The sequence below is a fragment of the Eublepharis macularius genome, chromosome 8, assembly GCF_028583425.1.
Source record: "Eublepharis macularius isolate TG4126 chromosome 8, MPM_Emac_v1.0, whole genome shotgun sequence".
In the NCBI taxonomy this organism is placed as follows: Eukaryota; Metazoa; Chordata; class Lepidosauria; order Squamata; family Eublepharidae; genus Eublepharis; species Eublepharis macularius.
This window is the reverse complement of record NC_072797.1, coordinates 23,400,309-23,416,776: the sequence shown is the minus strand read 5'-3', so window position 1 is coordinate 23,416,776 and position 16,468 is coordinate 23,400,309. Positions and strand designations below refer to the sequence as shown.

The following is a 16,468-nucleotide window of genomic DNA, read 5'->3' as shown; positions in this document are numbered from 1 at the left end:
GGGAAGAATAATAAACTTTACTACTATTGTTCTAAGTATGATTCTACTGGATATTTCCTATATTGCTTAATATGTCAGTCTTAGAACTGCTTATGCTGTGTTTCAGCGTTTCTTCAACTCTGTATTGGATTCCTGGTGGTTTTAAATTCTTTGCAAATTTGCATGTATATATCCTATTACACCTTTATTGAAATGACTTTGAAATTGACTGTATTGACTCACACTGTATCATCTACCTTGAGTCTCAGTGAGAAAGGTAGACTATAAATAAATAAAAGTTACGGTGATTAGCTAATTTAGGGGGTGAAGCATTCTGTTTCATTTGGCATACCCCCAGTGCATACCCCCAATACTCTTACTGGCCCTTCCTCCTGGCTATGTTCATATGTCTAGATGTTTTTATTCTACTGTTAAATATTTATATATGCATTTTAAATATTGTTTTAACATTTTAAATGTTCCAGTGTCTGAAGTCTGCCACTTTGAAGACTCTATTTGGGTGCAAAGGCAGCATATAAATGTTTTAAATAAATAATAAGATAGTGCCATTTAAATCTAAATTCAAAATATGTTTAGAAAATGTACCCAATTTAAAAGAGCTATCTGTCATGTGCATTTCAGATCTATGGGCAAATGTAAAAAAACTTTCATCCTGACATGGTGCCCACACTGCACTTGTAAATTTTTTCATGAAAGCATTTGCTCCAGTGATTTACTATACGTTTTATGTATTTTATGCTTTTAATTAGTTTTGTTCCCCACAAAATAACATCTATACAATAATTATATAAATTTCTTCCTCCCTTCAGGTTCATTCTGTGCAGGGTTAGGACTTTGTATTAATTAGTTATTGTGATGGAGTTCTTTGTATGAAAATATACCACGGAAGAAGATCCCTGGGCTGAAACATGCCTAGTGTCTATACCTATGGAGATATATGGCACAGTGCAGTGCTGTGCCAGCTGCACTGGCTTCCAGTGGAGTTCCAGACCCGGTCTTAATCATAATGTTTAAAGCCCTTCATGGACTGGGACCAGCATACCTGCAGGATCACCTCTCCCATTACGTCCCCTGCAGGGTGTTGCGCTCAGCAGACAAGCAACTCCTGGTGATCTCGGTCCGAGCACATCTGTCTGGCCTCAACCAGATCAAGGGCTTTTCCTGCCCTGGCCCCAGCCTGGTGGAATGCTCTTCCGCAGAAGATTCGGGCCCTGCGGGATCTACTATAGTTCCGCAGGGCCTGTAAAATGGAGGTGTTCCACCGGGCCTTTGGCTGAACGGGTGTCCCCTCTCACTCCATCTAAGACTACCACCTCTTCTGTGACTGCCCTCGGCCATGTGCTCTGCCCATATGCTATATTGCAGGTTTCTGATTATTTATCTAAAGTAGCCTATGTATAAGGCACCTGGATTATTTTAATGACTGTTTTAAGATTGCTATTGATTTTATAGATGATGATTAATTTATTGTATTTTATGGATGATGTGAGCTGCCCTGAGACCATTTGTGGGGAGGGCGGGGTATAAATCAAATCAAATCAAATCAATAAATATATTTGGAAATTGTCTCTTTGAATATATAAGATTATGGTACTAATATGTTGAATCACACTGTTACTGTTTTTAATCATATTTTTGTATAGTTTGATTAAATTATATAACACTTTTATTCATATGTATTACGTTTGTAATTATATTTAATATATGTTAGGAACTGCCTTCCTCCATATGTCCATGCATCCCTTCATGCCTCTGGTCAGCTGACAGTAGCTTCTAAATAGCTTCTCCGTGTAACAAACACAACAAGTGGCCGGGGGGGGGGAGCAAGACGAGAAACATTCTTGGTATTGGCTCCTCAGGACGTTTTCCCCAACACTCTTTACTCAAAGGCTCAAAACCCAAACCTGTCTGGCTTCCACAAGTAATGCAAAACCCTTTTTTTGGAGAACAATTTTCTGGATAAAAATGATAATTTTTTAAAAAAGAAACTCTATAAAAATACATTTTATTTAAATTGTTGCTGCCACCTACTTCAGATAATGATGCAAATAAGCATCTATTCTTGTTACAAAACTCAGAAGCTGCACCACTACTGGAAAGATTAAAACTGTGCTTCTAATTAACAGCATCTTCATATGGAAGAATGGCAATTTCAGCAGTCTACTGCCTCAGTATATATTTGACACCAGCTTGCCACACATTCAAATTCATTACAATAGACAGCAAAAATTGCATATATAAATGTTACTAAACACAGTGTTTGGTTCATCTGAAGACTTGAGAATCTTAAAACTTTTTCCACAATGACAGTTTATAATAGATCAAAGACCATTCATAACTTGGTGAGTTGTGAGAAATACACTTCTCCACAGATGCGACTGAAGAATTTATGCTATTACAAGGGGGTGGAATCCAATGTTTCCATATAGCTGCTTCCCTATTTATTGATTTTACAGCACAAGGATGACAAGTGCTTTTCAAAACACATCTCATTAGAAATACTTTTCAATCTTCTGATGTTCATTGACATTGGAACTTAGGGCCATGCTGATTGAATCAGAACTACTATTTGTGAGGGCCATTGTTTAGGATCATCGATCGGTTCTGGAGGAACTGCAATATAGTGTTTCTTCATTACTAAACCCTGTACAGCAGCCTTGAAAAACAGGTGACCATCATGCAAGCCCACCAGGACCTCAATAAATCTCCTGTTTGCATTGTTTCCTTAGAACTACAAAACACAAACAGGGATTATCAAATAAACGGCAGGGCACAACACGTGGCCTGTGGTCTTGTAATCATAGATTACAAGTTTTTAAGAGATACAGGGAAGGGTCAGACCAGCTTTTCTGGTGATGCAAGAGGGAAAAGGGGGACCTTTTCATCACAGAAAAGGCTATGCCAAGGATCATGGAGCTTGTGAGATTAGGCTGCAGGGAAGGGGGGGGGCGGAATTAAATCCGTCCTTCTTGGCCAAAAAAGCTAGCAGAATCCAGCCCTACAAGAGGTACTGAAGTTAATTTGGCAGCTTCCTTACTAAAACCATAAATTGCAATTTTATTCACGATTACATAGACATTTAAGGGGATAGGTCCCATTAGATAACACATCATCATTTTATTTTATGGTACTTCGGATAACTAAGATGTAATTGTGCATTTAAAATATGCTAAACACAATTTAAATTACGCTAAATGTTTAAATGTGCTGCCAATACAGTTTAACCTTCCATGTGGAACAATGTGTTCTAAAAAAATATATTGATAATTCTGATGGTATCACTTCAAATGCTGAACAGGTTTTAATGGTTTATCAACGCATGAGAGTTTTCTGGTTTCATCTGAATTATCCACCTGTCCTGAACTTTTAGCTTATATCTAGAACTCTACAATTGTAAGAGAGAGCTATAAAAATACCTTTAGGTGTTCCATCGCTTCCGGCAGGAGAGCACACTGACTGCGGAGACCTCAAGGAAAATGATGCAGCATTCCTTATTGAAGAATCTCCATCCTAGAGATTAACATATTAATCAATTGTTAGAAATGAGCACTTCAGCAATGACTTTGTATATTTGTTTCCCATTAAGTAATTACAGGGATACCACCTACCAGTAACATTTGTCTTTCATGCAAGAATCCCCCAAACTTTGTTTCAAATGGAAATGGGGAAAAAAACCCTAATAGGAAGGTTGCACAATCAATCTACATAGGATGTACCAAAAAAGGATAACTAGATTTTGCTGCTGAAATCTAAGATTAAGGACAAAGCAATGTTCTATCTGCCAACTGACAAGAATGTTTAGCAATGATCTGTGTTTCAAGTTTTAATTATGCATAAGTAAACCTTCATCTTTCTAAAATTAACACACAATACAAATACCTCAACAAAGAAACATTTAATTCCTGTCACTGAACCACACCTCAATAGTCAAGAAAATGCTGCTGAAGGACAAACTGATGTTAAGGTATTGGAAAAATGAAAAGATAGTATTAAAATGGTAGTATGTTACATACTTCACTGCTTATTCTGTGCACCATCTGCAGGTAGTCTTCACTGGAGCCATGTCTAGAATTATCAGTATGATGATTGGCTGAACTTCCAGACAACTGACTTGTAACCTTATTTTCATGTATATTCCTCATCCCACTTGAGACAATGGGACTGGATACCGAAGCTGAAATAAGGTAAGAGTGTTGAAAACATTCACTTTTAATGTCTTTTATCATAAGCAAGCATATATTTGAGTAATGAATCTTAATTTCTTTATTGAAGCATTAACCATTTCTTTCAAAAATGGAATTACAGCATTACTTCAGCCCTGGAGTGATCCTACAATGAATGACTAGTTAATTTCTAAACAAAGGATTGTTCCCAAAACTGAGTTCTATATACTAGACAGACATTCAGTGCAAAATATGGGGACTGGAAAGGTGCTGTATGCAGAGATTTAAAAAAACCAAGTGACAAAGTTGCTCTTAATTTTTGAACTACTGAAGTGGTAGCTTTGGGATCAGGACTCAGGAGGACCAGTGAAGGGACAGGTTTTCATATGCAGCAAAATGGGAAAGGTTAGTCCAATCCAAAAGTGTAAGTGATGCCAACTATTAGAAAATATTTTTTAAAAGACTAAAAGTGCAATTCCACGCCAAACCACTCTAGCCTGCTTGTTTATTTCCGGTGACTTCAGCCAATTTCTGTACAAATTGCACTATACTATGAGTTATCCCAGTGCAAAAGAAATACTCCAGACCCAGCAAATTATATATGTGCTTCTATTTCATACTACTTAGTTTCTTTATTTAGATGAATTGTTTTTACTGAATTATTTTAATTTCATTTCATTTATATCCTGCTTTTCTCCTCAACGGGGACACTAAAGTGACCTAAGTTGTTCACCTCTCCTTCATTGTGTTCTTACAACAACCCTGTGAGGTAGATCAGGCTAAGAGTACATAACTAGCCCAAGGTCACCCAGCAAGCTTGCATGGCAGAGCAGGGATTCAAACTTTGCTTTCCCATTTCCTAGCCCAAAACTCTACTTTTTAATATCAAACCTGGGGTTGTTATACTTACAAATTCCTCCAACCTATGCAGTTCTTCAGCTAGAGGAAGGCTTCAAATTTTGCTCAGTACAGTGGCAGATTATATACTACTATCTCTTTTACCATGCTTTAAGATTCACTTGCCTCTTCAGCCTTTTCCAAGTCTGCTCCACATTCTGACATACTCAAGAAAGCTTTCCTTCTCCAGGCTTGCCCACATTTCTATTTCACATCTCCCTAGCCAAAGTCCCTTTGTATAATTTTAGGTTAAGCTAGTGGGGCACATCTGTACTACCATGGAACTGAAATATATGAATAGTACAGGTCTACCTGTACTGGCTCCTGCACAAATAAGACATACAACGTGCTCACTTGAGGAGCCTTTAAGACAGGTCCCCCATTTAATCCCAACATAATGTCTGCACGGTGTCGCTGGGAGTTGATGATTTACAAAACTGTTAGCTCCTATTGATTAATGAAAAGCAGTGCTTCAGAAAAGGAAATAAAAGATGGGAAAGCTTCAAATAATTGCACAGTTGATAAAATCAGTGTCCTTTCTGAAATTGTTGGTTCAATTTGACTAAAATTCAATACACAATTTTTATCAAAAATTTTGTGTTTTCTCCTATTTAATGCAACACTTAAACATTTCCTGAATCCTATTAATTACAACAAAGGATCTATGGGCTCCACCTGACATACTTATTACAGTGCAAACCTACACAGATTATTCTAGTTTAAACCAGCCTAAATCAACTGGAATAACCATTATCTGGGAGAAAGTCAAGTGTGCAGATGTTTTAAATAAACAGGGTTGCACTGCTGGTGTCATGAAATGAACACAATTTGATTTTGTAGCATACACAGGGTACCATTTATATGCTGTCTTGTGCAGCTCATGGATTGTGCTGTGCAACAATTTCACCCATATTGATTCAGACTAATTAATTAGCAAGGGATTCTCTGTGTTAGGATCCCAGGCCTTGTTATCAGACTTTGCTGAAGAGTCATCTATGTCTTGATGCTTTTCACTTACGAATGTAGGAAACAGCTTTTACATTCTATCATGAACACTGCACCACATTTATTTAAGTATACACTTTAGAAAACAGCGACTAGTAACTTATATAACATGGTAAAAATGTTTTTAAAAACTCTTCAGGCATCAATCATACATGAGTGCCCCCCACCATACTTCCATATTGGTAAAATACTGTATGAAACAGCTCCAAGGACTCTCATAAGCTTTTAAAAAAGTATTCACATGAATTGTTGTGTCTAAAGACAGAATGTGTGTGTGTGTAATTACAGATTCAGTCCTACAAGTACAGAATACTCTAAGTTGGGGCTTGTTTGTTTTTAGTTCTGGTAACTTTGAATCACACTTAATCACAATTCAGAAATAAGAGCTGAACTAATCCACAACACAAACAAGGAGAAAATATCCAAGTACTTTTATTTTATTTTCAGATGTCCTTATACCTACTGAACTTCACAGCTGTGTTTTTTTAAAACACATTCCAAAGGAGTAAATGCTCCCACTGCTATTTTATGCAATGTACTAAGTACACACAATGCAGAATCTGTTATAAAACCATCATGTCCACAGTGGCTCATATTTGTCCATCAGGCTTATGTGCTCCTCTCCCCTGCACACTGCAATGGAAGCAGCAAATGCAACAAACATAAAACAGGTACACTATTCACTAAACAGAGGAAAGCCCTGGATTTTAAAACACTACTAAATTGCCTAAAGAGTCCAAAGAAACTTTAAACTTCTTTGCAACAAATGTAATGCTAAGAACCTGAGCAGACAGTAAAAACACTTAACAGAAAACAAGCTAATTAGAAATTTATAAAGACAAAGTGTGCATGTGGAGGGGGGGGGGAGAATTTGTTCTCTCTGGAAAAATTGTAAAAATTAAGTAATCTGTACTTGGTCAGAGTGTTTTTTTTAAAACTGATGCTATTAATCGAACTGTTTTAAATCAGTTTGATGCACAAACTCTAGTTACTCTAACAGTTGTGAGGATCAGACCACAGTCTGGCTGTCAATCCCAGTTAACTCGACTGCTCACCTCCTTTTCCACTCCCAGGAAGAGCAAAAATATGAGTCCAGTTGCATCTTAGAGACCAACTAGATTTCCAGAGTATAAGCTTTCAAGAGTCAAAGCTCCCTACTTCAGACACATTGAGGACCAGAGGTCCCTGAGCTTTTATATCCTGTTCAGGAGGAGAAGCAAAGAAGGGAGTCCTTAAGGTAAAGGTACAATGTAGCTTGATTAGAGCCGAAATTAGCATCTGTAGTGAGATAAGAATCCTATGTCTCTACTCCGGGTTCCATTGTTCTGAGTTTATGAACTAAAGTTACAACTGCACTTTAGAGACCAACTAGACTTCCAGAGTATGAGTTTTCAAGAGTCTAAGCTCCCTTCATTAAATACGAGGAGGAGAAAAGGGAAGGAGTCTTTATAATCCAGGCATAGGGTGGGAGGAGTATTGCAAATAAGAGTGTCAAGTTGCAAGCTATAATACATGGTATAATTAGCTTTACAGAGCATGGGTACAAAGTACAGAAAATTAACATCTGTAGTGCGAGAAAAGTCCTATGTTCCGATCCAAACCTGGAGGATTCATTGCTTCACACTTGTAAATAAACTCAATTTCAGCAATCTTGCATGGTAATTTCCCTTTGAAGTTTCTTGGTTTGAGAACTACGACTTTTAGGTCAGCAATGCAATGTCCTGGAAGATTAAAACGTTCACGCACTAGTTTCTGAATGTTGTGATTTTTAATGTCAGAGCTATGTTCATTTATTCTGCTGCGTTGGGACTGACTTGTTTGTCCAATGTAGAGGGTGGAAGGACATTCTTGACACTCGATGGAAGATGAACAAGTGAACGAACATGAGAAGGTATAGCTAGAGTTGTTAGGTACACTGATGATGGTGTTAGAGTCAATATGAGGACAGAGTTGGCATCTTGGCTGATTGCTCTGGACCTTGGTTCCAGAGTCCGTGTCCACATTGGGAAGTGCATTATTGTGAGTGAAGAGTTGCTTAAGATTGGTAGGGTTCACCTTCCAATGCCTGTGCGAAAGAAGTATCACTGTCCAGCATAGGTTGCAGGTGATGCGTTGAACTAGTTTGAGCTAGGAACTGTATGTGACTAACAGCTGTGTTCTGTTGTTGTTTTGTAGCAGGTTATCCTTTGATATCATTCTGGTTGTGTTGATCTGTTTACTTAATAAATCTGGTGGGTACTGTAATTTCAGAAATCTCTGTTGTTAGATCCCACAGGTGAGTATCACTGTCAGAGGGATTGAACAAAATCAGGCTGTAGTACAGAGCTTAGCTGTAGACAACTGCTTATCTGGTGTGTTTAGGATGGTTACTGGAGGTGTGTAGATGTTTGGCGATCCATAGGTTTCTTGTATTAGGTGGTGCTTCCATCATGTATCTGTACAGTGATATCTAGAAAAAGTTCTTCCTGTGTGGACGGCTTCATGGTGAGGTTGATGATGGGGTGGAAGTTGCGGAAGGCCTGTTGAAATTTTTCAAGTTCTTCTTTTCCGTGTGTCCAGATAATAAAAATGTCATCAATGAGTCTCAAGAACAAAAGGGTTCTTAACAGTTGGGAGCTGAGGAAGCACTGCTCCAAGTCACCCATGAAAATGTTGGCATATTGTGGAGCCAGGCAAGTGCCCATGGCCGTGCCATTGATCTGAAGGAATAAATCATTACCAAATCTAAAGTAGTTACTGGAGAAGACAAACTGGTAGCAAGGTAAGGTGTGGTGCTGTCAGAGATGGTGTTCCAAATGTCTAAACTGTGGATGCCATCCTAAGCTCCCTTGCATCTCCCAGTCACAATGAAAAGCCACAGTTAGCATTTACAACAGTTAGCAAATTAGGGAACTGCTAGGAATATAACAAACCAGTTTGTTGGGCAGCCTACATATGGGTATTATGATAAAATGGAGTTTACTCAAACCACAGTTTATGGTGATGTCTGAAAGCAGCCATAGTTCATAATGGTTTTGTGTTACTAAAATTAAAAAATTGTTTGAAGAACAATAGCAAAATATACCCATTCACAGAGAAAGAAAAAGGTCCATAAAAGAAAAAGGCTTGAGAAATGATCAGACACTACAAACAGGGGCCCACAACAAAATGTTGTGGATTGTATTATGGTGATGGGGGCGGAGGCGCAGTGGCAGCACAGTAGGTATATTAACAATGGAAAGTGCACTGGTTCTGGTGTGGTATGTGGGGGAGGAGGCAGAATCCCATTCCTCCTGGCTTTGCTTTCCCCTCGCCACCCACCATTCCCTTTTTCTCTTCCCCCTAAATTGCACCCTGTTATGCTGCCCCCCTACCCAACCTTTCTGTTACCTTTTCCTCCTGCCCAATTCTCCCCTTTTAGTCTATCCCCCACCCAACTTTCCATTACTCTTTTGTCCCACCCACCCAAACTTTCCCTGTTACCCTTTTTCCTCCACTCAACTTTTCCCTGTTACCCTCTGCTCCTCCTCCCCAGCCAACTTTTCCTTGTTAAGTGGCTCCTCTTCCATCCATGATGTTCCTGTTACTCTTTCCTATCCCCAACTTTTCCCTGTTTCTCTGTCCCCCACAATCAACCTTTCCGTGTTCCCCTTTCTCCCCCCTCCCACTCACACTCCCTTGCCTTTAACTTACTGTCGGTGGTTCCCCCCAGGCATGGCAGGGTACTGGAGCCATATCCTCTTTACTTTACCTTCCCCCACAAACCCCTTGAAGGTATCTGGCTGCCATTCCTCTACCAATGCTGCTTCACCCAGAAACGCCATTTGTCAGGACTCAGGAGCTTTTAGCTTGGCACAAGGCCCCAATCCAGCACTGTGCTGTATGCCCAATCTAGATCTGGGTCTTGAGGCAGTTTTTAAACAGATAAACACTGTAAAATGGCATGAGGTTGGAGGAGTGAGAATCATGGAGGCTGATTGCAGGGAGCCACACCGGACTCCCTGCCCCCCTCAGTAACACCATAAACACCAGCGGAGCCCAGGAGCTCCTTCCCCACTCTATGTCAAAGACTCCCCTGGGTGGCTGAACAGTTTCAATGTGAGAAGTGTGGAGAGGGGGGCTCCTTGTGCCTGCTTGGCAAAACTCCTGGCTACAGTGACTCCTCAGGCACCTCAGCACCCTGCCCCAGTTTCATCTCTTCAGCGGTAGAGGGAGCAGAGACTCCCCGATGGGCCCCAGCCTTAATCCTTCAGCAGCTGCAGCACTGACAGCTTTGCCTCCCTCAGCTGTGGAAGCCGGAGGTAAGTATTGTTCTGCACTTGCACTGACAATATTATTTGGTTTGGGAGGTTAACTCCCCCAATGTATTTCAGGTGGTTTTCAGATTTTTCTTCAACCACGGGGGTTCCCCAACATCACAGAACCATTTGCTTTGTAGCCAAGAGTCCTCAATCTATGGGTTTAAGTATCTGCAAATCTGAGCCACTTGGCTATTAGTATATAAGATGAAGACAGGTTTGTATTGAGTGCACACAGTGCATTATAAAATACCCAATCAATTGCTTCATTTGAGTGAGTGCTCTCTCTCTCTCTCTCTTTCTCTCTCTCATTTTATAGCCTTCATGAAAGACAGCTGAAATCATCAGTCACTTTCTAAAAACTAAACTAGGTTAGAGTAATAAGTTTGTATATTTTCTGGATTTCCCCCCCTTATCCCTTCCTAAATTTTGTCATGGTATGAGAAGCAGCTACAAACTAACAATGTATACAGTGAAGACCCAAAGAAATGTTATTTACCTTGCTGCATCTGTGGGTGCGGCGTGTAACTTGGAGGGTGTGAATATGGCAAGTATCCTGCAGGGCTTTGAGGAGCATATGGACTAGGCACTGGGCTGTTTTGTGGTGCCATAAACCTGTTACCAGAACTTGATTGTGGTGGCACGAACCGACTGAAAATAAAATCCAAAGAAAAATATATATGAAAACAAATACAAGCATTTTCCCCTACAGTTACGTTCACCAATTTCAGAAACTGTTTTATACAGTAAACCCAAGACAACATCACAAATCATAATTATTTTTAATATTTATATCCTGTGTTCCTTCTAAGGAGATCATGGTAGCATATACAGGGTTATCCTATTTTATTTTCACAGGTTAGGCTGACAGCAATGGTGGTGCTGCACTTCAGGCTCAGAATGCAAATGTTGGCGGCCTTTAATATATTCCTGAATTCCACAGCGAGCTTTATGGCCCCAAGCACTTTGGCTGCAAACCAAACTAAACAACCCCCTTCTTCCCCTGCCCACACTTCCTTCCCTTCTCCCAAACTAAAATGGTGGCAAAGATGCAGTAGTGCCAAGACCTCTGCCAGACCTTGATAGCGAAACGGTAAAGTCCCAGATGCAAGAAGCATTGTGGAAAACCTGTCCTCCAGGGTACCCAAATGTATAGTGTGGACATAGGAAGGAAGATGGTTAGAAAGATGCCTGTCACTAGCTAACTTTGTGGGAGAGACAGGAATAACAGGGAAGGCTGAGGGGCCTCTGAGAGGTTGGGGGGATTCAGATCTCACTGTGCTCCTGATGAAGTTTTCACAGTTACAAGTGGCCATAAAATTTGTAATTCAGCACAATAAACTACGGCTGCTTTCACACACGTTGGATAATCCACTTTCAATACTCTTTACTGAACATTTGGAACTGCTTTTCCATGTGTGGAACAAAAAATCCACTTCCAAAGGATTGCTAAAGTGCATTGAAAGTGCATTATTCAACGTGTGTGAAAATGGTCAAAATCTAACTATTTTCTTTTTCTCTCTCTTCGTTAAACTACATCAAGTTACATCATATCCAAATTAAGTCAGGAGCCTATAGTTATTAGTGACTAGCCTAAGGTCTTTCAAATGAGAGTCATTTGCTGTTGAGAACAGATATGTAATAAGGGCTTTCTTGTTTTCAAAGTTCTTCATATACATCATCTTGGTAATCCTTGTAATGGCTCTATCAGTATTTTCTCCGTATTTCAGAACTGGAGGAGTGGAGTTAAGAGAGATTTTATTTGAATCCACAATTAACTTGCTTAGAATTTATACTGCAAACATTTATAATTAACTTGTACCAGCTGAATGTGTTAACCAGAAATTCTGTATGTTCCTTATTCCGGGGGGGGGGGGGGGGCTGCAAAATCCAGGAGACTTATGGCATATATGCCATTAGCCTCTAATAAAAATTATTTGAAGCCCTCCTCGTGGCCACTTAATTCGAATATAAATTGCACTAAACTACTGCCCTTGTCTGTCTTAGCAAGCTATGATAACTGATTACATCAAGCATTCTCAAATCACTTCTCAAGTTAACATGGAAAGCAGTTAAAAGTTTCCCAACAAATGAAAACTACTTAACCTTTATTATAAACTGTACACCTGTATAAGAAACATACAGAAATAAATGAGATCAAAACCCCATGTGACAAGTTTACCTGGAAGGGCTATGAGAGATAGTGGTTTGCTGATAATTGGAAGATGCAGGACTACCGTGCATGGAATTCTGAGAAAGTTTGTACTGTGGCATCATCATTCCTTAAAAAAAGGGGGGGGGGGAAATGTTTAAGTCATATGCAAATATTTTCTCATTTGTTGATTTAAAACCTTATTTTGTTAGTTTCCCACATTGTCATTTTTATGGTGCTATATTTACAAACACACTCATTATTGAACAAAGACTTTGATAAAAGAGCTGTGATATGAGCACCTATCTGCAATTGCTGTGACATCAGTAGCTGCCTGACTGTACTAATAAAATATCTGGCTTGGGATAAACCTTAGACACCTCTAGTTTACAAATGTTTAACACATTATGCCAGGCACTAAAGAAAACACATAGGTTGGATCCCACAATCGGTCAGCAGAAGACACTGAGAGTCAAGGACCTTTCCCCTTGTTCCCCTCCCCCTACAACATTCTAATCTTGGGAAACCACCTAATGCAATCTAGTTCTTATATAGAAATTATAATAAAAGAAATAAAAAGAACTCTCACCACTTTGTACCCCATATCTGTTTTGCATGCTTTTCTCCCTGAAAACATTAGGATTCCTTGCCAAGACAGCCTGCAGCAAGACTGGTATATCTCCCTCCGGATCATCACTGCCAAGGTTATCCTTCAGTTCTCTGATATTGAAAAGACAAATATATGAAGGGAATAGTCAATAGGCTTTTTAAAATATAGGCAATTACCAAAACAAAAAAATATATATAAAATGACCATCAACATATGGAAGGAATGCACACCCACACGCTGGGGCTTCTACAACTTCTGTTTTTGTGACGAGAAAAGTTTGAAATATAAAGAGTGATTCCCAAGTTCTTCACTAAGAGGTCTTGCAGATATTAATACTCCTGTTTGTTCTAACACTATGCAAAGTGGCATCTTTACTCCTAACTTTCCATTATTCCAAGCATCTATTGTGCCTATTAGGAACATACTACCTATAACAGGACACCTTAAAAATGGGAAAGTAAAGTCAATTGTTTGAATTGTAAAATGTTATCACTATAAAGTTGGTGCAGACAGGGGGAAATGAGATGCCACCCCAACTATCTGTGCAGATCCCCCACTTGTATAATTCTAATATCACTGCATGTTTATAAACTATTCTTAATTCGTGACAGGTCAAATGTCAGAATACATCAGACCATGTCTCAATCTTCACTCCTATTAGAGAGTATAAGACTAGGCTAGTTTGCTCACTCCAATTTACCAGTTGGTATTCAGGAACATAAACAGCCTTTTTCCTGGATCAGTAGTCAAACTCAAGTGTGGATAGAGAACACATCATAATCAAGCAGCACTCTGGGAGATAATACCATGCATTCCAAACAATGTAAATCTGGTGCCATTTCAGTCAGAATTCAGGCCAAGCTATGGGACAGAGACTGCTCTGGTGGCATTAGCTGATAATCTCTGTCTGTATGTAGACAAAGGCCATGCTTCTCCTCCTTGATCTATCTGCTGCCTTTGATATAGCAGACCGTGCCACCTTGTTGAGGCACCTGGAGGCAGAAGTGGGTATCAAGGGATGCGCCCTAGACTGGTTGAAATCAATTATCTTGGAATGGATTCAAAGGGTAGCTGTTGGGGCCAACTATCTACAGAATGGGAATTATTATGCAGAGTTCCGCATGTTGTTCAACCTCTATGTAAAGCCTTTAGGAGAACTCATATACATAGCTATAGAATTGGAAACCATCAATATGCAGATAACACCCAGCTCCATATGTCAATATCCAAATCACCATGGGATGCAGAAAAGATCTTAGGTTGCTGTTTGATGGCTGTGGTCAAATGGCTGAAAGCAAACAAACTGAAACGAAACCCAGACAAGACAGAAGTGATGCTGGTTGGGAAGGCAGAGATCTTGAAGGATATTGTGCTTCTCACTTTCAGTAGAGTTTATCTGACCCTTGAGGACTCAGTCAAGAGTCTAGGGTTTTATACTGGATCCAGCACTACTGCTAGAAAAGCAAATTAAGGCGGCTGCAAAAAATGCTTCAGCCTAGCCTAGCTTGGAAGATGATCTCATACCTCAACACAGCCAACCTGGCTACCTGGATCCATGCCATTGACTATTACAATACATTGTACATTGGTCTCCCCTCTAAGTTAACTCAGAAACTCCAGTTGGTGCAGAATGCTGCAGTTCAGCTACTACTGGCACTATCAGGAGCTATCGGAAATTAGGAGAATCATGAATATTACTTGGATTCTACAGTCACTTCACTGGCTTCCTATCAGTTACCAAGCCCAATTCAAGTTATTGGTTATAACCTAAAAAGCTCTCTACAACCTTGGCCCATCATGTTTACGGGACTGTCTCTCTCCCTTTATTTCCCCATGGCAACTTCACTCATCTGAACAGGGCCTTCTGCAGGTACCACTCTTCACATGGGCAAAATCAACAGCTGCCCATCCACAGGCATTCTCTATGATGGCCCCCACTCTATGGAATGGTCTACCTGAGGAGGTTAAGAACGCTCCCACTTTTCTGGCCTTCTGTAAATGCAAAACCAAATGATTCAAGAGGGCTTTTTGCTCAGATGGGAGGGCTGTACTGTAAGAAACTGGTCTTAAGAGATCCACCAGTAAAGGGATAGAGAACCCATCAGTAAAGGGATAAGGAGGGACCCAAGACTTCACTACTATTGCTGTAGACAGTGAGGGACCACAGACTTCACTACTATTGCTATAAGTATGATCCTACCGGGTAGTTCCTGTGTTGTTTAATGTATCAGTCATGAAATTTGCCTATGCTCTGTTTCAACATCGTTAAATCTTTAAACCTTTCTTTTCATTCATTCTTTCTTACTTTCTCTTTAAATCTTGCAGATTTAATGTATATACCCATTACATGTATATCGAAATATCATGATATTGATTGTACTGCCTCACACTATGTAACCTGCATTGAGTCTCAGTGAGAAAGGCAGACTATAAATGACATAAAATAAAATTTAAAAAATAGTAATCCACTGCTGATTCTTGGAGAAACCACTCTAAGCACAATAGTGATGTTGAAGAAACACTCTTGGTGATCCAGCATGTCTGAACTCTGCAAATTATGCAGAATCCTATCTGCCACGCAGAATACTATCCATTTGAATCCTACCTATTGTCTTATTTCCTCTGGCCTACACCTGTCCAATTTATCCTGCAATTAGTGTTCAAGTCCAATATTGCCCTTCTTGTCCTTGTTCCTGAAAACTGTATCTTGATGAGAAGAAACCTTTCCTGTCCCCACGTTTCTGGACCATACCTGCAACCCAACTAAGTCAAATGATTACTGTCTGAACACTTCATATCTGGTCGCAGATCTGATCACATACTTAATCTATGGACAAAACCCTAATAGGACTTTTGATCAGATCACTGTAATATCTAGTGGCCATCCCTGGGAATAAACTGTCAGAACCCAGTCAGCACAATGTATAAATGTCCACTAAGATCAAACTTTTAAAAGATATATTAAGATCATAATCCTGTAAATGAAGTCACCATTCGCATACCAGAAGCAGGTCAATAAGAGGATACTGATATTAGTGGTTCATTTAACACTAGTGTAATGCCAGGTCCGTCAAATCCATTGGCTTAGTGTACTATATTTTTTCTCACCTTGAAGTAAATAATCACACATTTTCTCTTGCTGAGCTGTTATTTCTTGAACAACTGAGATCCTGCCCCTCAATCCCTTCATATTTTAGAACTTTCTAACTTTGACAGTCCAACCAAAATTCTTCTTTTTATCTCCCCTACTTGTGTCTCCTAACATGCAACTTGCAACATACAAGATTTTTGTATATTTAACCTTGTCAGTCCAGGAACAAATCCTAACATCTATTACAAATTTCAAGTAAAACAATTTCAGTTC

The 16,468-nt window shown here is 39.6% G+C and overlaps 1 protein-coding gene across 3 annotated transcripts in view; it reads right to left on the bottom strand.

The window, feature by feature from the left end:
* The window catches only part of NIPBL (NIPBL cohesin loading factor), a 153,091-nt gene that overhangs the window by 77,960 nt on the left and 58,663 nt on the right, over window positions 1-16,468 (bottom strand). For all 3 annotated transcript variants that reach the window (XM_054986281.1, XM_054986280.1, XM_054986282.1), the window contains exons 4-8: window positions 13,084-13,214; window positions 12,525-12,624; window positions 10,842-10,993; window positions 4,014-4,174; window positions 3,417-3,510 (exon numbers count right to left, since the gene is read on the bottom strand). In XM_054986281.1, coding sequence (XP_054842256.1) covers window positions 3,417-3,510; window positions 4,014-4,174; window positions 10,842-10,993; window positions 12,525-12,624; window positions 13,084-13,214 — 638 coding nt within the window. The remainder of the gene's footprint in view (window positions 1-3,416; window positions 3,511-4,013; window positions 4,175-10,841; window positions 10,994-12,524; window positions 12,625-13,083; window positions 13,215-16,468) is intronic.